Source organism: Cervus elaphus, chromosome 15 (genome assembly GCF_910594005.1).
Source record: "Cervus elaphus chromosome 15, mCerEla1.1, whole genome shotgun sequence".
Taxonomy (NCBI): domain Eukaryota; kingdom Metazoa; phylum Chordata; class Mammalia; order Artiodactyla; family Cervidae; genus Cervus; species Cervus elaphus.
This window is the reverse complement of record NC_057829.1, coordinates 42,323,348-42,343,890: the sequence shown is the minus strand read 5'-3', so window position 1 is coordinate 42,343,890 and position 20,543 is coordinate 42,323,348. Positions and strand designations below refer to the sequence as shown.

The window sequence follows — 20,543 nt, the reverse complement described above, 5'->3', positions numbered from 1 at the left end:
TTGAAAGTGTGTCTTATGTGCATAGGAAAGTGCTTATTAGCAAAGCCTTTTGAGCTGAAGTATTGAAGGAGGCAGAGTGAGCAGAGGTCTTGGCAGCAGGCTGTGGTCTGCATGTGATCTGGCTCTGCCCTTGCTTGCTGTGTGACCCTGGGCATGCCACTTAACTCTCTCTGTGTTCTTGTTTGCAAAATGGGAAAAAGAACATCTTCTTTGCAGAATTGTCATGAGAATTAAGAGAGAAAATGGATACAAAGTGCCCGGCAGTCTCAGTTCTGAAGAGTTCTATTTATTCAACACAGAGCAGCATGTAGGCTGGGCACCCAGCAAGGATCAGACGGAGGTTCCATTCTATGCTCTCCAAGGCATAGGACAATTGTTCTCATACCAGCCACCCAGGAGAAGGCTTGTAAAGTGAGACTGAGAGTTGGAAACCCGTTTCTAAGTTGCTAGAATTTGTTTCTAACAAGTTCCCAGGTGATGCTGATGCTGCTGGTCTAGGACCCACATTTTGAGAACTGCTGTGTTAGAAGGTGGTGAGTGTTACGGTAAGAAAAATACAGAACCATTTGGCCACCCGACGTGAAGAACTGACTCATTGGAAAAGACCCTGATGCTGGGAAAGATTGAAGGCAGGAGGAGAAGGGGATGACAGAGGATGAGATGTTTGGATGGCATCACTGACTCAATGGAAATGAGTCTGAGAAAGTTCCGGGAGATGCTGAAGGACAGGGAAGCCTGGCATGCCGCAGTCCATGAGGTCACAAAGAGTCAGACACGACTGAGCCGCTGAACAACAACAAAACACAATGGTGAGGGTGGTCCTAACGAGAGAGTGACACCCAAGGCCTGGAAGAAGTTGTGAAAGTGAGCCAGGAGGACGTAGGGTGGGTGTGTGTCAGACCCAGGCAGCAGCTTGGGCAGCAGCAGAGAGTACTGATGTGACCTTGAACCCACGCACAGGCAGGTGGGCTGAAGGAGTGAGGGACAGGGAGCATGAAAGGAGCCTGATGGCAGAGGAAGGACGTGCTCTGATAAATAGTTAAAAGGGCAGCTCTGATTGCTGACCACAATGGGTCAGTAATGTAGGCAATAAGCAAGAGTACTTCCCCTATGGTGGGTGGTGGTGAAGGTGAGCAGATTCCAAATCTGTTTTGAAAATAGGACCTACAAGATCTCCTGGATGTGGGTTTGAGAGAAAAGGAGCAGTGAAGGTGAACACCCAGGGGTCTGATCAAGCGGCAAGAAAGAACTGGAATTAAGCAAGAGAGGAAGACAGCCTAGAGCAGGTTTGGGACAGTGCAGCAAGACCACAGCTCCATTTGGGCACAGGGGAGTTTGCAGTGCCTGTTAGTCATTACACTGCTGCCCACTGCAGGCATCCTGAGTGGGTAGTTGGATGCAGGAGTCTGAGGACCGGGGTTTGCAGCTCAGTAACTAGGAGCATAGTAACTATCCCCCCTACCCAGCGGACACTGCCAAGCAAAGCCCAGAAACTGTCTCAGCCTTACAGGCTGCAGCACAGGGCAGCAGTCCTGATGCCAGGAGCCTGGCTTGGGCATGGTGTCCTTGCCCAGAGTGACAGCTCCATACTGAGTAGGGGCACGAAGGGCCAGGCAGCAAGCCCGCCGTGGCCATCAGACCTGCGCTCCCCCTGCCGGCCCCACCCCGGTGTGTGTGTGACTCTCACAGGCCTCTGCAGACTTTCCCCGACCCCTCCCCCCAGAGCTGACAGTCCTGTCCTAGATTCCTCAGAAATCATGGAGGGAAGGAGGGGGACAAAGGCAGCTCCCAGAGGCCATGGGGCAGGACACTTGACATGGAGAAAATCCAGCCTCAGGACAACTTGGAGAGACACAAAGCATCCTTGTTAGGCCAGCTGGTTGTGGTCATTATTTGCTGGAATGATATCTCCAAATGGAAGCCCTCAGGCACAGATTGAAGATGAAAGGTCACTGGCCCCAGCCCAGGCTGGCAGTGGTGGAGCCTTCTGCCCAGCACTACTTACTCCAGATCCCAGCTCTCGGGAGATTCAGGAAGAGAACATCTTATCTCCATTTCCTCTGAATTTAACCCACCAAACCAGTGGGCCTGGACCTTTCCTGGCAGCCTTTCCAAAAGGAGAAAGATGCGGCTATTGCTGACCTGGACTGGGCTTCAGTCACTGCACCAGGAGAAGGGGGCACTTGAACCTGAGTCTGGTACCCCAGGCCCATTCTGGTGGGCCCTGAGGGACCACATGTCAAGTGGAAGAGGAATCACTCCCACAGGCCTTGAACCCCATCCAGCCCCAGGCTTGCAGAGGCCAGATCAGTCCTCTTACAAGTATAAGGGTCAGTACACAGCACCCTTTGGCCTCCTTCTTCTGCAGCCCTCAAGGCTTCTCACCTGCAGTGCCCCGGGAGTCTGTGATCTTAGATCCCCACAGGGGAAATAGCCTCCAACCGCAGGCCCCACTGATCTGCAGCCAGGGATCCTGGGGTGGTTTACCAGGGGAACAAGGCGGAGGAGCTGCTGCCTTATCTTGGGAGAGCCTGGCAAGCCAGCGAGGGTGATTTATAAGGGGCAGCTCGCCACTGCTTCCTGTGATATTCAACTGCTCAACTAACTGGCCTTTGCCCACCTTGCTGGCTCACTGAGTCCTCCTTCCCTCCCAGCAACTGTGGTGGAAATGCCCCTGCAACTGGGCCTGCTTGGCTTCCTGTGTGTGCTAAGAAGAGCTCAGATCCCAGGGCTAGAAAAGAGCTTGTCATGGTCATTGCTAAGCTGAGGCCACTGAAGGCTGTTGCCAGCAACACTGTGTGATGTCCTGGTGACCACCAGCCACAAGGGGAGAAGTTGGGCCACTCTCCAGAACAGCTAGTGTTTATTCAGCGTGTCCCGGTGGTAGGCTCTGCAACCCCGACTGACCCTCACAGTGGCCCTTTGGAATCAGTCCCACTATAGCCCCTTTTAAGGTGAGGAGACTGAGCAGCAGGGAGGTTCAAGTAATCCATCCAGGTCCCAAAGGAGTAAGCAGCAAGCCAGCGCTGTAACCCAGGTCTGCTGGAGCTCCGAGCCTGGGCTGGATGCTGGTTCTAGAAGAGCTGGATGCCAGGACCTCTCGGGATGTCCTGTGGTCAGGTTCACTGGCCCTCAGTTTCTTCCCCGACAGCCTTGGTCTTCCATGTCAGCCAGAGGAAAGAGGAAGTGATCTCATGCTTGCCATTTGCTACTCTTGACAGGGGTTTATTGTATCAAAATTAGATTATAGAGAGGGACCAGGGCCCAGAGAGGTTCAGCAGCTTGCCTTCACAGCACACAGCAGGGTTGAGAGCAGGCCCGGCCGGCCTTCAGGTTGAGCCCATCCAAAGATGCTCTGTTGCCAGGCACCATAGCCTCTGGATCTGCCTTGTCTCAAAAGTGGTGTGGGGACAGGGGAAGGGAGGTAAGATTGAGGACGGAGGTAGTCCCCAAGGGACTGGACCCTGCCCAGAAGTGAGAGCCAGCCCAGCTCAAGAAGTCATCTATCCCCAGTTGTTCATGTGAGAGGACAGGACTCCCGCTCCCAGCCTCTCAGCTCCCTGGTCCTGGCCCAAGAGGAAAGCTTCATAACTATCTTTGCACACCCACCCCTCACTCCAGGCCTCATGGATAAAAAAAGCCCCACATGGTGGCATGGGTGTTGACCTAGCCAGGGTTTATCCTAGAGTTCATTATGGCAGTGCTCACCAGAGTCCAGAGCCTTCTAAATAGGAGGCACCTGCAGACCTCCATCCACCTGGGAATGTAGGGGGCGAAGGCACAGGAAGTTAGGTGAAGGGGTTTCCTAGAGATTGGCCAGTCTAACTAACCACACAGGTGGGAACACTGGGGCTCAGAAAAGAGAAAGCAAGTCAGTACCAGGGCCAGTCAGCCTAACTGGTAGGGCCCCCTGCTGCTGGAGCAGGTGCCTCCACTGAGCCCTCGGACCTTTCTCTTTGTACTTTATATTAATTAATTAATTAATTTAGGTGCATCAGGACTTAGTTGTGGCATTTGGGCTTAGCTGCCCTGAGGCATGTGGGATCTTAGTTCCTCGACAAAGGATTGAACCCTCATCCCCTGTGTTGGAAGGCAGAGTCTTAACCACTGGAACACCAGGGAAATCCCTGGACCTCTCTCTCTACTGTGGACAGAGCTGATCAGACCTTGTGGACTGTGGGCCCTGGGAGCCCGGGCTTTTGGGGGCAGATTTAGGGCAGGATATTCCTTGACTTACAGCCCCCTGTCTCCACGAATCGCCCTTCCCAACCTTCACGCTTACCTGGACTCTGGGAGGGAAGAACACTGAACGAACCCCTCCCACACATTCCTAGCACTTGGGAGGACTTCAGCCCGCACCCCCACATTAGTGTCAGGACCAGGACTAATGGGCCTCACTGGCCTGGGACACCAGAAAACTCTGATCAAAATGAATATTTTATTGTAATTTTTTAGAATGAAAAGTAATGCAAAAAAATCCATTGTGGTAGTTTCCAATTGCTGCTCTGTCACAAATTTAGCAGTTTAAAATAACACAAATTTATTTCAGATGAGCCCCCACCCCTTCCACCCCCAGGGCTCCCCTAAGCCCCTCCCTTACAGATTTCTTCCCACAGACCCCTGGGGATCTCCATTCCTTCTTCTGGTGTTGCAGGGCCCCAGCTTTGCCTCTCTGTCCACGTTCCCTCCTGGTGAATGCCTTCCCTCCTGGTGAAGGCTGTGCACCCATGTCGGTTCTCACACTTTGCACCCTTGGAAGTGTGTGATTGTGGGCTTTTTTCGCTGGATTCACAGGCTTTGCAGAAATACAGTATAGGTTTGAATTGAAGATCTGTCTCTTACTAGTTGTGTGGCCTTAGGAAAATTACATAACTTCTCTGAGCTTCAGCTGTCTCATCTGTAAAATGGGGACATTAATACTCATACCGCTCAGGACTGCACAGGACGCCTAACCCTCCGTGGCAATGGGGCGCTGGCCCCTCCGTAGGGCAGAGGGCTGGAGCCCAGAACACCATCTCCACGGTCGGCAGCCCTGCTATAGATCAGGCTCAGCACTCTTCCCGCTGCTTGACCCAAACCGAGTCACCTGACCTCCCTGAGCCTCCGTTGCCTCCACCTGGAACACCTGCCTTCCATTCTGCTGGGAGCGGAAACTTCTAAAGCGAGTCCTTTAGGAAGAAGGGGCGGATCACTGGGAATTGCTAGTATTCCTACGGTGCTGTAACATCGAGCGTTAGGAAGAAGCGGGTCAGAAGTCTGAACTCCAGGAGCAGCATTTCAGAAACTCGCAGGTCCCGGGCCCTCCCTCCCTCGCTCCAGGGTCCGGGCCCGGGGCGGGCGGCGGGCAAGACGCTACCTGCGCGCGTGCCGGGCATTCCTGCCGCGCCGCGCCGCCGCGCCGGAGCGCGCCATGGGCCTGATGCCGGCCGCGCGGGCCTCCTCAGGGTGCCGCGCCTGCCTACGGCCGCCCTGCCGCCTGCCCGCCTGCTGCGCGCCGGCCGCCCCAGGTAGCGCGGGAGAGGGTACGGGCGCCCCGCGAAGCCGAGTGGAAGCCGCGTCCCAGGCCGACAGCGCGCTTGGACGCAGATCCTGCGCTTGTGCCAGGACAACGTTGAGCCGGCGCGACGCGGGGCGTCCGGGAGGGAGCGGGGAGACGGGTCGGTTGCGGGAGCGGGTAGGGGGCAGCAGCGGAACCGGTCGCCGGGCTGGGGGAGCGAGCACGCGTGTTGAGGGGAAGAGAGCTCGGACGCTTCCTCCTACCCCTCTCCCGGGTGGTGGGCAGCCCCCGTGCACGGATGAGGAACCTAGCCTTCCAGGGCACGGGGACTTGCAAAAGATCACCACTATTGAGGGAACCAGGCAGGATGCCAGCTCTCGGCTACCAACTTCAAGTCCACTGCTCAGCCCACTTTGGCCTCTCCAGACTTCAGAAAGTCCCCTATGCCTGTGGGCTGGTTAATGCCAGAAAGGTGGAGGTCACTTCTGCCCTGAGGATGGGCTTGCCCTGGGCAGAACAACCCCCTAAGATGTTAGCTTCTCCTTGTATTTCTCTCCCCTGGCTGATTTTCAGCCTGTTGGTTGTTGAGACTTGGTTACAGCCCAGCCAATTTGTTACAGATGTTCAGAGCAGCTTTGAGGCTGCTAAAGGGGGCTTCCCAGGTGGCTCAGTGATAAAGAATCTGCCTGCCAACGCAGGAGACACAAGAGAGGCACCTTCTGATCCCTGGGTCGGCAAGATCGCCTGGAGTAGGAAATGGCAACCCACTCCAGTAATCTTGCTTGGAAAATTCCATGGACAGAGGAGCCTGGCGGCTACAGTCCATATGATCGCAAAGAGTCAGACACGACTGAGCACGCACACAGTACCTAGAGGAGGGCAGTGCGCATGGGCACAAGTGTGGGAGTGATGGAAAGTGGATTTATACACCGTGGGCTGCATGCAGGGAGGATGGCAGGTGTCCTGGGGAGCGGAGTAGAGAACAGGAAGGGTTTGTGAATCTCTGGAGAGAATTTAATAACTATTTTCCTCATTGCGTCTCTCCGCTATTATGCCTCTCCCCTTTACTGGAGAGAGCCAGCCTGACGTCGCCACTCGGAGATCAGCTCCAAGAGAGAATCTTGGTTGTCTTCCTTTCCTGCTGGGCTCCCAGGGCAGGCAAAGCCCACCCAGTCCTGGGCTGGCCCTCCTGGGTCAGGAGACGTCCACTTTGATCAAGCACCTGCTTCCATTAGGCTCTTCCACAGTTACTGCCAGCCCTATGACATGGCAGAGACAGGCTCAGAGATATTGAGGACATGCCCAAGGTCACCCAGGACAGGGATCTGAGTCAGCTGAGTGCTGGGCCTGTGCCTTCCTGCCCCTGCATGGGATTCTGGGGAGAGGGGAGTGAGGGCCAGGCTTTGCCAGGGAGCAGCTGGCAGGAGGGGAGGCCTGGCCCAGCTTTGAACCCGTCAGCAGGTTCATCCAGAGGTCCATGCCAGCTTCCTCTCCGGTGGCAGAGCTGATGCTTTGTAAAGAGCGTGGGCTGGGACCTCGAGGAACCCACACGCTGGCTGGCTGGGTTTCCAGGGATCTGACAGACCTATTAGAGCTGGTTCTTGGCAACACTCCCCCATGAGACATGCCAGGAGGGCTGAGGAAGTTCAGCACAGCCGTCCCAGGCCCTGCCAGGCTCTGCCCAAGAGCCTCTGAGAAGGGGAGTGGTGGGGAAGGTCCCTGGCTGAGGGAGGCCAGGTCTGTTGCCTGAGCGCACGGTGCCTCCAGCAGGAGGAAGGTGGGAGCAAAGCCCTGGGAGGTGGAGCTGGAACCATCCTTTCCTATGGGGCTCCGGGAGCATCTCCCCCTCAAGGGAGATGTGCCCTCAAGGTAAGGGGGCAGCTTGCACCTGAAGCCTGAACAAGGTCTGATGCAAGGCTCCACGCTGCCTCGCTGGCAAAGTAGGGTCAGCCCCAGGCCTGGTGATGCCTGGGGGCAGGGCCTTGGGGTCACCCCTAAGGACAAGTGTCATCGTCCCCATTTTATAGATGGGGAAACTGAGGTATAGGAAGGGAGGCCACTTCACTCTACAGTGGCTTAGGATGTGCAGGTGCGACCTCAAAATCTTTGTCTCCATGGCCTTCAGCCTTGAGCATCACCTGCCTCCTGTGTTCCCCACCCCTATCCTTAGCACCCTCACCAGGCTCAGCACTTGGGAGGGCCTCTGGGGAAGTCTTGTCATTTCTCAGAGCCCCTGAGCCCTGCATGAAGTCAGTCCAGTGCTCACCAGGAGTTATGGTTCTTGTCAGGACCCGAGACTGCCATGTTCCCAGCCTCTTCACTCATACACGCACCCTCCAACCCCCAGGGTCCTCATCAGACCTCCCTCCCCATGTCTGCCTTGGGGATTTCTGCTCATGCATGCCCCCAGACCCCAACCCCTGCCTTCCTGGCTATCTCTTGCTCATTCTTAGACCCCAGTCCTGATGTCCCCTTCTCTAAATCACCTCTGTTTAGAAGCACCTGGGACCCTGTGGACTTCCCACAGCCATAGCCGTGTTCAGGGGACTGACTGGAAGAGTAGGCTGGAAAGCTTCACCAGGGTGGGAGGGGAGTGGGTGGTGGTTGAGATGATGTTGAAAGAGGGCTTTGGAGATGTGGGAGCTGTGTGACCGCACAAACAGCGGGGCTGGCCATGCAGCAGCTGCCCTCTGCCTGACCCAGGTTCTTTTGCACCTCAGAATCTGATGGAGAGGTAGGCAGGCCCTTGTCTATCTACTTTCCAAGTTTAGATTTTATCCTGGGTGGGGAGGAGGGAGGCAACAAGGGGTTTCAGCAGAGGAGCCTGTGGTAGTATTTACATGTTTCTAGTCCTCTGGACAGATCTGAGACCCTCTAATACCTAGAACAGGGTGGGGCACAAACGCAAGAGTGATGGAAGGATGGATGGACCAGTGGACAGGTGGACAGCAGATGTCCTGGGAACAGGAAATTGGAGAGCAGAAAGGGTTGGGGCCAAGAGGAGGCTAGATAGATTTGCCCAGGCTTTGTGACTCTCTAGAGAGAATTTTGGAGAAGGCAATGACACCCCACTCCAGTACTCTTGCCTGGAAAATCCCATGGACGGAGGAGCCTGGTAGGCTACAGTCCATGGGGTCTCGAAGAGTCGGACACTACTGAGCGACTTCACTTTCACTTTTCACTTTCATGCACTGGAGAAGGAAATGGCAGCCCACTCCACTATCGTTGCCTGGAGAATCCCAGGGACGGGAGCCTGGTGGGCTGCCGTCTATGGGATCACACAGAGTTGGGCACGACTGACATGACTTAGCTGCAGCAGCAGCAGAGAGAATTTTAGAGTTCTTTTCCTCAGTGTCTCTCTTCCCTGACTGTGGCCTTTAGTTACCTGTGAGCCAAGGGTGGGAAGCTGAGTGCATGAACTCGGGATGGTAGACCGTCCTGGGCTATGTGTTCAACCTCCCTCACTCAGCACTCCTTGACCTCCCCTCCAAGCCCAGCATTGGCTTGTGACTGGGGAGAAAGGCTGGTTCCCAGTGAGGAACCAGGCAGAGGCAAGCATCTTCGCATGGTCTGTGATAGAGAGCCAGAGAGGGAGCCCAAGAGCCCTGTGGTCGTGCTGAAGAAAGGATCCGTGACAGCTGATCTCAAGGGCTAACCAGAATTTTGCACAGAGTGAACAGGGAGGAGACCTCCTCTGCCCAGGCCAGGCAGCAGGAGAGCAGAGGTAGTGAAGATGCTCAAGTAGTGGGTAAAGCAGAAGTGAAAGGGACGGGGCGTCTGCCTGAGTGGGGAGGGAGGGAGGAGGTGGGCGCCCAGGCTGCAATGCCACGTTGGCTCCACCCCTTCCGGAGGACCCTCTGCTCCAGGGCAGTTCCCCCTGTATGTTCTCTGCCTGCTTATTTGAGGTCCTAGCCGATGCCCCTGGTCACAACAGGCCTGACTTCCCATTTCTGTGAGTCAGGGCTCCTCTCCTACTTCATTCTGACCTGGTGCCCGGTGCGGAAGCACAAGTCTGTGCCAGGGAAAAGAGGTGAGTGTTTGGCAAAGCCCCAGGAGTGAAGTGTGGACTGGGTGTTAGGCAGTAGCGGGTGATGGGGACTGTGGAGAATTAGCAAATACATGGGCTATCAGAAGGACAGGAAGAAAGATAGCGCTAAGTCATATCTGACTCTTGCAATTCCATGAACTGTATAGTCTGCCAGGTTCCTCCCTCCATGGGATTCTCCAGGCAAGAATACTGGAGTAGGCTGCCATTTCCTTCTCCAGAAAGACAGAGGGGCCACTGAACTCCGTCAGTGTGATTGTTTGGAAATTCCAGCCTGGTACCACCAGATTTGTGGCTGCTTTTAAGAGAATTTTTTCCAGATTTTTTATATGAATAAAAAATCTCTTACATGGTCCAGATTTTTTTTATATGAATGTTTTATAAAGTATAAAAGTATAAAGTAACTAATTTTAAAATGTTTCAAACATCTGCCTAGCTAAACAGGAACATTTGTGGACCCATATAGCTCATTGTTGGGCATACGTGATTGAGCCCTAAGTGTGTTGTAGAAGGAACAGTGAGTGTCCTTGTGTCTCCAGACCGGCCTAGGCCACTCTTGGACTGGGCAGAGAGGCCAGGACACTGTTGGTGGTGGGTACCTCAGAGTTGCCCTAGGCAGCCCCATGCCAGTCTTTGGGCAGCACCCGCCCCTGTGTTCAACACTGTCTACAGGTTACACCCCAGTGGGCAAGGGCAGCTGAGCTGTCCAGATCCCAGAAGGCAGACAGTTTTTCCTTTTTTTTTTTTTTTGGATTTTTCCTTTCTTGTCAGTATTCTAGCCTCTGCTTACCTCTGCCTGTTGTCCAAATGACCACATCCTTGGGAGCTACTGGTGAAGAAAGACAGGAGAAACATGGGAAGCAAGACTGGTGGGGTAATGGCATCACATAGGTATCCATGCTCCAGGAAGGGTGGAGGGTAGCCATGTGGCCTGGAATATTCCCCAGACCTGGAGCCAGACTGCCTGGGTTCTTTTGTTTTTCTACTTTTTATTTTATTGGAATATAGTTGCTTTATAATGTTGTGTTAGTTTCTGATGTACAGCAGAGTGATCCAGGTTTATATACATAATATACATACACTCATTCCTTGTTAGCTTCTTTTCTCATATAGGTTATCTCAGAATACTGAGTAGAATTCCCTGTGCTGTACAGTAGGTGCTTGTTGGTTATTATAGTAGTGTGTGTGTTTTAATCCCAAGCCCCTTGTTTATCCTTCCCCTCCATGTGTCCCCTTTGGTAACCATAAGTTTGTTCTCAGTGTCTGTAAGTCTGTTTCTGTTTTGTAAATAAGTTCACTTTTATTTTTTAAACTAGATTCTACATATGAGTGATATGATATTGATACATAATAATCTCTTTCTGACTTCACTTAGTATGATAATCTCTAGGTTTATTCATGTTGCTGCAAATGGCATTATTTCATTCATTTTTACGGCTGTGTAATAGTCCACTGTGTGTATGTACCATATCTTTAACATTCCTCTGACGATGGACATTTAGGTTGCCTCTATGTCTTTGCCACTGTAAATTGTGCTGCTGTGAACATTGGAGGGCTTCCCTGGTGGCTCAGACGGTAAAGCATCTGCCTGCAACACGGGAGACCCAGGTTCGATTCCTGGGTTGGAAAGATCCCCTGGAGAAGGAAATGGCAACCCACTCCAGTACTCTTGCCTGGAAAATCCCATGGATGGAGGAGCCTACTAGGCTATAGTACATGGGGTCACAAAGAATCCGACACGACTGAGTGGCTTTACTTTCACTTTCATGAACATTGGGGTATGTGTGTATCCTTTCAGATCATGTGTTTTCTCCAGATATATGATGAGGAGTGAAATTGTTGGATCATATGGTAGCTCTAATTTTAGTTTTCTAAGGAACCTACATACTGTTCTCCATAGTAGTTGTACTAATTTACATTCCCACCAACAGTGTAGGAGGGTTCCCTTTTCTCCACATCCTGTCTACCATTTATCATTTGTCGACTTCTTGATAATAGCCGTTCTGATGGGTATGAAGTGATACCTCACTGTAGTTTTGATTTGCATTTCTCTGGAAATTAGTGATGTTAAGCATCTTTTCATGTGCCTTTTGGTCATCTGTATGTCTTCTTTGGAGAAATACCTATTTAAGTCTTCTCCCTATTTTTTTATTAGGTTTTTTTTTTTTTTTTGACATAGAGATGCATGATCTATTTGTATACTTCTGAGATTAATCCCTTGGCAGTCACTCCATTTGCAAATATTTTCTCCCATTCTGTTTTTTCATTTTGTTTATTTTTTCCTTTGCTGTGCAGAGACTTTTTAAGTTTAACGAGGATCCCACTTGTTTATTTTGTTTTTGTTTTCATTACTCTAGGAGGTGAATCATAAAAGATACTGCTGCAATTTATGTCAAAGAGTATTCTGTGTTTTCCTCTAAGAGTTTTATCATGTTCAGTCTTCCATTTAGGTCTTTGACCCATTTCAGGTTTATTTCCATAGGTTGCTTTGTATAGTCATTTTGACAATGTTTATTCTTCCAGTGTTGGTATACCAGGAACATGGTATATCTTTCCATCTCTTTGTGTCATCTTCAATATCTTCCATCAGCATCTTATATTTTTCAGTGTATAGGTCTTGCCTCCTGAGGTAAATCTACCACTAGGTATTTTACTCTTTTGGATGAGATGGTAAATTGTTTTACCATGGGATTGTTTCCTCAATTTCTCTTTCTGATCTTTCATTGTTAGTGTATAGGAATGCAAGAGACTTCTGTATATTAATTTTGTATCTTGCAATTTTACCAAATTCACTGTGCTCTCATGATTTTCTGACAGCATCTTTAGGATTTTCTATGTATAATATTCATGTCATCTGCAAACAGTGACAGTTCACTTACCCAAGGCAATCTAGAGATTTAATGCAATCCCTTTCAAATCACCAATGGCATTTTTTATAGAACTAGAACTAAAAAAATCTTAAAATGTGTATGGAGACACAAAAGACCATGAATAGACAAAGCAATCTTGAGAAAGAGAAACAGAGCTGGAGGAATCAGACTCCCTGACTTCAGACTATACTATAAACTATAGTAATCAAAACAGTATAGTACTGGCATAAAAACAGAAATATAGATCAAAAGAACAGGAGAGAAAACCCAGAAATAAACTCACATGCCTGTGGTCGATTAATCTACGACAGAGGAGGCAAGAATATACAATGAAAAAAAAATAAGATATTCTCTTCAGTAAGTGGTGCTGCGAAAATTGAATAGCAACATGTAAAAGAATGAAATTAGAACATTCTCTAACACAATACACAAAAATAGACAATCATTAATGTACCCATTAAACAATAACTCTCCATTCCACTGTCCTCCAGCCCCTGGCAACCACCATTCTACTTTCTGTCTCTATGAATTTGATTATGCTAAGTATGTCATATAAGTTGAATCATACAGTACTGGTGTTTTAGTGGACTGACTTATTTCACTTGGCAAAATGTCCTCAAGGTTTGCCCATGTTGTAGCATTTGTCAGAATTTCCTTCTTCTTATGGCTGGATAATATTATGTTGTATATATGCATCACATTGTGTTTATCCATCCGTCCATCAATGGACCCTTGGTTTGCTTCCACCATTTGGATATTGTGAATAATACTACTGTGAACATGGGTGTTTGTATATCTGCTCAAGTCTCTGCTTTCAGTTTTTTTGGGTATGTGCCCAGAAGTGGAATTGCTGGATCATACAGTAATTCTGCTTTTAATAGTTTGAGATGCCTCCGTACTGTTTTCCACAGTGGCTGCACCATCTTACGTTCCCATGAACAGGGCACAAGCATTCAATTTCGCGACGTCCTCACCAGCACGTTGTTTTCTGCTTTTTGGATAGTAGCCATCCTCACGGGTGTGAGATAGTGTTGACTCGAGTTTCCCTAATGATCTACAATGTTGGGTCGTGATTCTGCTTTCGTATTATCTGTCCTCTGTCTTGTTGCTTGTACCTCAGCAGTACTCATGGCTGTCCTGTGCTCCATGGTATGAGTAGACCATGATGATCCCGCTCATTCTGCCACTCATGGGCATTAGGCGGTTTCTCATTCAGAGAGATTGCAGGGAGTGCCACTAAGAACATTCTGGAGTGTGTCTTTTGGTGGCCATGGTGTTAGGTTGTTAAATGCAAGCCACTGCCATTTGAAAGTTAATATTGCATATATAAACCAATACATAAATAAAATGTATGATGCATGCTCCCCGAGGGCCCAAAGGGTCCTCAAGCTTGGACAGGCTCCACAGGCCAGGCTAGGCTGCTGTCCGATATGCCCTTCTGCCATGTCCCAACCGCCTGCTGCCTGCCTTCCCAGTTTCTAATCTGCTTCCCCGGGGCGGGGGCGGGGGCGCCACCCTGGGCCCTGACAGCACTGCCTGCCTGCTGTTGTCCCCAGCGTCCTCCCCACTGGTGAGTCAGCTAGCTGAGGGTGTGACCAGCTCCTCTCTGTGCCCAGGGATCTTTGGGCAGCGGCTGGAGGATACAGTCCACCATGAGCAGAAGTACGGCCCCCGCCTGGCGCCGCTGCTGGTGGAGCAGTGTGTGGACTTCATCCGGGAGCGCGGGCTCACCGAGGAGGGCCTCTTCCGCATGCCCGGCCAGGCCAACCTGGTGAGGGACCTGCAGGATTCCTTTGACTGTGGGGAGAAGCCACTGTTTGACAGGTGAGCTCCTGGGAGGAGATGTAGATAGGGCCACCTGTCCATTACCCTTGAAGAGTCTCCTCTCAGGATGCCAGCTGAGAGGCCTGGGTGCAGGATGGAGGGCAGGGTGATGCCCCACACTGGCACACATGTGCCCAGCCAGCCCTCCTGATGGGCAGAGTGTGGGGCATAGAACCAATGTGGCAGCCCTGGGTCTCCCACCTGGGTGGATCCTGCTACTTCCATGCGGGCTCTATCCACTGTGGAGATGCCCCTCATAAGCCCACAGTCTGTCTCTTGGCTCTGCTGTCTCAGGGTGACCCATTCCCCCACCTCCTGGCTTTTTAGGTGCCAATACTGAGATGCACATCCTCACAAGTTTCAGGGGCAGGGGAGCGAGTCTCCTCCACCTGTCCTCGGCCAGCACCCATACTACTCCATCACTGGGGCTTACTGGGTCCTAGGCTCCACCCTGGGATAGAGTCAGCCTCACTGAGTGCCCAGGGGCTAAGAGCAGAGGAGAGGTGGCTGTTTGGGGGCCTCATGTCTCTGACAGAACCAGCCAGCCAGCCCTGACCCCCATGGAGCTTCTGCCCCTTCTTCTCGGATCTACCCTCTCCTGGGGCAGACAGGCCCCCCGCCTTGCAGCATAGGCCCACAGGTTTCTGCTGGCAGCCCTGGCATTTTCAGGTCTTTTCCTCTCAGGGCAGAACACCGCCAGCCCCTCCAGCATCTGCCCACACCATCACTGCAGCCAGGAGAGTCTATCAATATCTTTTTCAGATGTGGAGTGTGGGTCTGATCACCATTTCCCAGAAGAGGTCTGCCCAGAGAGGGCACAGGGGTTCCTTTATCTGGGCCAACAGTGTGGAGTGGGGAGAGGGTGAGGAAGTGAATTTCTAGAGGGAGGAAAGATGAGGCAGTCAGGGCTGAGCCAAGCTCCCAGGACCAGGAGTACTGTAACCTCGGGCAGCCAGGAGGAGTCAGGATGGGGCTTTGGGCAGGAACGCCCAAAGTTTCGGGGAGAGCCACGAGGTCTGCAGTCCAGAGGGGTCACCCTCTGAGTTTACTTGCCCAGATCAGAAATGCTTCACCTTCCCCACCAGGGGGAGACACAATGGCTGGCCCTTGTCCAAAGGAAAGCTGCTCATCCTCCTAGCTTCCCATCCCTCCCCTCATCTTCCTGGGGTTCCTGCTCATGCAGTGGCTGGCAGTGAACTCATGGGGTCCCCAGGTGGAAGGTCACTAGGGCTCAAGGCTAAGTATCCACTGGGGACATAAGCTTCCAGGAAATGGGGGTGTCAGCAGAGGAGTGGCTGGGAGAAGGCAGACAAGGGTGAGGGTGGCCGTGTGCTTGGCTGGAGAGGGGAGGTGGGGGCAGGAATGGGGGCTGCTCAGTTGGCCAGACCAAGAGCCATCAAGAGCCACCAGTCCTGAGGCAGGGAGGGGCTCTGGGGATACAAATTTGAGGTGCATGTAGCCCTGTGGAACCCCAGAATTCCAAATGCCAGGGTGGGAGGGACCGCAGGGCTCATCTCAGTGATGAGATGGACAGCAGGCCAGGAGCACCTTAATGGCACAGCCACTTTTGGCCTGTGGTTCATCTTTCCTGAACACCTCCCATGAGGGAAATGCAGATCCAGAAAAGCAGATGAAACACCCAGGGCCCACCCAGCCTGGAAGGCAAGCTTGGAGGAGGTACCAGGACTGCAGCCCAGGACCTGACCCCAGAATCCAAACAGGCCCAGGGCCACCATCCTCTCCAGGGCCCACTTCAGCCTGGGCAGCTCCGAGCTGCAAGCAGGAGACTGATGCCTGGGAGTGGACATATGGGGCTCTGGGGCACTGGAAATGGGACATCTGTAGTGTGAATAGGAGCCCAGAAGCCGGGGAAAGATGCTGACCTCTGACCTGCCCAGCCTAGGTGCCCAAGAACAGCTGCCCTTTTCCAAGGGGCTTGGCAGCCCTGCATGGTGGGCATGTTTGACACGGTCCTCCTGCTTCTACTAGAGGGTGAGCCTGGGCAGAAGAGCAGGCTCAGACTTGGGCCAAAGGACAGCTGTGCCCCTGGCTCCCCGACCCCAGAGTACCCTGGGGCAGGTACCAGGCCAGTGGGAGGTGGCCCTTCACACCCACCTGTTCCCTAGCCGGTCATCACAGTGTGTGCGTGTGCATACACACACATACACGGATGTGAGAGCAGAGACTACCCCTGAGGGGGGTGGGCGAGGTGCTGGTCACCTTGCGGTTCTCTGGTGCCCAGCCTCACGGGTGTCCCCTCCGTCTGCAGCACAACCGACGTGCACACGGTGGCCTCCCTGCTGAAGCTGTACCTGCGGGAGCTCCCCGAGCCTGTGGTCCCCTTCGCCAGGTACGAGGACTTCCTTAACTGCGCCCAGCTGCTCACCAAGGACGAGGGGGAGGTTAGTGGCTCACGGGGACCCATGCTGGGGGAGTGGGCCTGCTAGTTGATGGGGGGTGGTGCGTGTGGAAACAGGACTTTTCGTGACTTTTCATGGTACATAGATCCTGTAGCCTGCTCTGTTGGGGATGGGGGGCAGGCCTAGAAGCTCCAAATCTGGGGCGGGCTAGAATATCTCCCCGCTAGGCAGGAGGGTACTCTGGGGTGGGAAGCCTGGAGCATCTCCTCCCTGTGTGCAGCCCTCCTTCTAGGAGGGACAGGTACCTCCTGAAGCAGGCTGTGTTCCAGCCATGCTCTTGAATGCAGCCTGCCCAGGCTGGACCACCACTCAGTAGGCACTCCTGCTCCATCACCTCCTCCCACATCTTAACTCAGGCTACCCAGGCTGGCCTTGGGATTCAGAAACAACCAGACCTTTCATCTATTTCTATCCTGCCTCCTCCCAAAAGAATTTGAGACTGCCCCCAGGACAGAGCCCTCTGCCTGCAGCCCTGGTTGGCTCCAGCTGGGGAAGAACTGTTTGCCCTCCCCGTGGCTGTGTGGGAGATGAGGGGTCTTTATCTAGCAAATATTTGTGCCTCGATAAGTGAGCTGAGCGCTGGCCCTGACATTCCTCTGTGGCTCTGCAGAGGCACATCCCTCACAACAGCATCTTGAAAGTAAATCTCTTTCCCCCCAGAGGTCACCAGCCAGGGGGATGAAAGTGTGGTGCCCTCTAGTCACTGGCGGCCAGGCCTGTGGGCTGTGGATGGAGGTCTGGACTCGGATTCCCACCCCCTCCTCATCTGCCTCCAGCAAGAGAAGGCCTGGGGCCTCCCTGCTGATCTTTGAAATGCTGTTTTTCTCTCTCAATCCCAAGGGGACTCTGGAGTTGGCTAAGCAAGTGAGCAGCCTTCCCCTGGTCAATTACAACCTGCTCAGATATATCTGCAAGTAAGTGACTAGGGGTGGGGCTTCCCTCTCCTGCAGTCTGGCTCCCTATGCCCTTCACAGGGGTCGGGGGGCCCACCCACACATCTATCAAGCCAGTGGGGGATATAAAAGAAGTCTCTGCACTTACAGAGCTTATCATAGTCCTGGTTGGAGCAGGCAGTGTTATAAAGTCCTGAGTACATCATTCCTGAAGGAAAGTGAGATGGCCTTTGTTCCTTCTACCTCCCCTGGGTGCCTCTCATCGCCCCTCCCCATGGGTCTGCTTCCTGACCATGACCTAGGCTCAGGGTGCCAGGAGAGGACAGGTAGGGTGAACCTTCACCCAGCCCTGCATCTGGGGGTCTGAGCCTTCCTAGGCAGCTGTACCCAGTGCAGCTGGGGGAGTTATGTCCTTCCACACCAACGACAGGCCCTGGTTCCAGTGGCCTTTACTTCTGATGGCCCTCCAGATCTCAGGAAGCTCTGCCCTCTTCTGAGGGCACAGCTGAGCACGATGGCCAGGCAGCTCCCAGCAAATCTGGAGTCAGGATCTGCTTCTCTGCCAACTGTCTCTTCCTTTCTTTGTAGGTTTCTGGATGAAGTTCAGTCCCACTCAGATGTCAACAAGATGAGCGTCCAGAACCTGGCAACTGTTTTTGGGCCTAATATACTTCGGCCGCAGGTAGAAGACCCAGTGACCATTATGGAAGGTAATGGAGGGGGTGTACGTGGTGGTGCTGGGTGCTCGGGGCTCACGTCGGTCCCGGGCAAGTCCTCAGAACCCTCACACCAGGCCAGCAGGAAGGGTGGCCCTGCCCCTGGGCACTTGGAAGCAGCCTCTCTGGACCTCCTCACTGCCTTCTCCAGCCCCTCTTCCCCCATGGGGTCAGCTCTAAAAGGAAAAGGAGCTTTGCCCTGTGGATGGGGTCATAAGGTGCAGTTAGAATGATGGGAGCGGCTGAGGGGGTGGAGGTGGGGTGGAAAAGGTCAGTGCCCTTGCCCTTGAATACACACAAATGTTTTTGTTTTACCGAAGTAATTTTCGATTAAGTAATTGTCACAGGCTTCTTCTGGATGTTAGAGCTCAGCAAACCCTGGGGATATTATGTTCTGTAATGAATAGTCATAATAAAAAGATTTTAAATAATATAGCAACAGCCGCTTTCCACACATCAGAGCCTCTGCTGAGTGCTTTCCTTCTACCACCGCATTTCAGTCCTCACAAGAAGCCCCCGGTTACTGCCCCCATTTGACAGATGAGACAGGCCGCGAGAGGTGAGGTGACTCTCTCAGTCTGACTTTTCAGAGGGCACACAGGTGCAGGCTGGCCTGGACATGAGCGCACTGCTTGGAGGCCCCATAGAAAGACCATCCTCTCTAGTGTGAGAGTCTAGCTGCTCACAGGAAACCTGCAGCCGTTCGAGCCAAGGAGCGGAGAGGCTGGCAGAACTCACGCAGAGCCTGCCTGACGCCAGCTGGAGCCTGCTGCCCCTGGCACGAGGCAGGCTGAGGGCAGAGTGGCCGTTCCTGTGGAACGTGAACTAGGGGAGGCGCGTGGGGCTAGGGGTGGGCTGCAGAGCTTTTCCCTGGCCCACCCCCAGCTGACGGGGTGTCCCTTGGGGATTGTTCTCTTGTTTAGCACTCCCTTGGCCTGACTGGTAGTCTCCCCAGAGCTCCCACCTGCCAGGTTGCACAAATGCCTGACGGCAAATGCTCACCCTGCTGAACTGCCAAGTTCTTGCTTCACCTAGTAAAGATTGTTTACTTAATGCTCCCCATGACTCTCCATTACTTCTAGTGGGAGTAGAAGCACTTGACCTTCCTCATCACACAGATGCCTCCTCCTGTCTCTGGTCTTTGCTGGAGGATAACAGGAGGGTACATACCATGGTCCCTCTGCAAAGCCTCCCTTTGTCACTGACCCGTCTCTCTACCCCACAGCCTCAGGAACTGAGTCCCCACATATGCCACAGGCTGTGTCTCAGGGGCTGTGGCCTGGGGAAGAGGAGGCATGTGCTTGTGTGTGGGGTTGTTCATGTTGGGGGGGGGGGCTATGTGCATTTGTGTGTGATTGTGTATGTGTGACTCTGAGTATGGCGTCGTGTATGTGTATGACTCTGTGAATGGGATTGTGTGTGTGTCTGACTCTGTGTATGGGGTTGTGGATATGTGACTCCATGTATGGGGTTGTGTGTGTGTGAGTCTTCGTATGGGGCTGTCTATGTGTTTGACTCTGTGTGTGGGGTTGTCTATGTGTGTGACTCTGTGTATGGGGTTGTGTGAGTGACTGTATGGAGTTGTGTATGTGTGTGACTCTGTATGAAGTTGTCTGTGAGTGACTGTGTATGGGGCTGTGTATGTGTGTGACTCTGTATGAAGTTGTCTGTGAGTGACTGTATGGAGTTGTGTATGTGTGTGACTGTGTGTGGGGCTGTGTATGTGTGTGACTCTGTGTATGGGGTTATGTGTGAGTGACTGTATGGAGTTGTGTATGTGTGTGGCTGTGTATGGGGCTGTGTATGTGTGTGACTCTATGAAGTTGTCTGTGAGTGACTGTGTATGGGGCTGTGTATGTGTGTGACTCTGTGTATGGGGTTGTGTGTGAGTGACTGTATGGAGTGGTGTATGTGTGTGACTGTGTATGGGGCTGTGTATATGTGTGACTCTATGAAGTTGTCTGTGAGTGACTGTGTATGGGGCTGTGTATGTGTGTGACTCTGTGTATGGGGTTGTGTGTGAGTGACTGTATGGAGTGGTGTATGTGTGTGACTGTGTATGGGGCTGTGTATATGTGTGACTCTATGAAGTTGTCTGTGAGTGACTGTGTATGGGATTGTGTATGTGTGTGACTGTGTATGGGGTTGTGTATGTGTGTGACTATGGGGCTGTGTATGGGTATATGTGACTATGTATGGGGTTGTGTGTATGACTGTGTATGGGTATATATGTGACTGTGTATGGGGTTTTATATGTGCATGTATGGGGTTGTGTATG

General features: G+C 52.6%; 1 protein-coding gene across 10 annotated transcripts in view; it reads left to right on the top strand.

Annotated features, from left to right (window-relative positions):
- The window catches only part of ARHGAP22 (Rho GTPase activating protein 22), a 176,708-nt gene that overhangs the window by 147,890 nt on the left and 8,275 nt on the right, over positions 1 to 20,543 (top strand). For all 10 annotated transcript variants that reach the window (XM_043926933.1, XM_043926935.1, XM_043926932.1 and 7 more), the window contains 4 exons: positions 14,029 to 14,236; positions 16,506 to 16,638; positions 17,497 to 17,570; positions 18,138 to 18,259. In XM_043926933.1, coding sequence (XP_043782868.1) covers positions 14,029 to 14,236; positions 16,506 to 16,638; positions 17,497 to 17,570; positions 18,138 to 18,259 — 537 coding nt within the window. The remainder of the gene's footprint in view (positions 1 to 14,028; positions 14,237 to 16,505; positions 16,639 to 17,496; positions 17,571 to 18,137; positions 18,260 to 20,543) is intronic.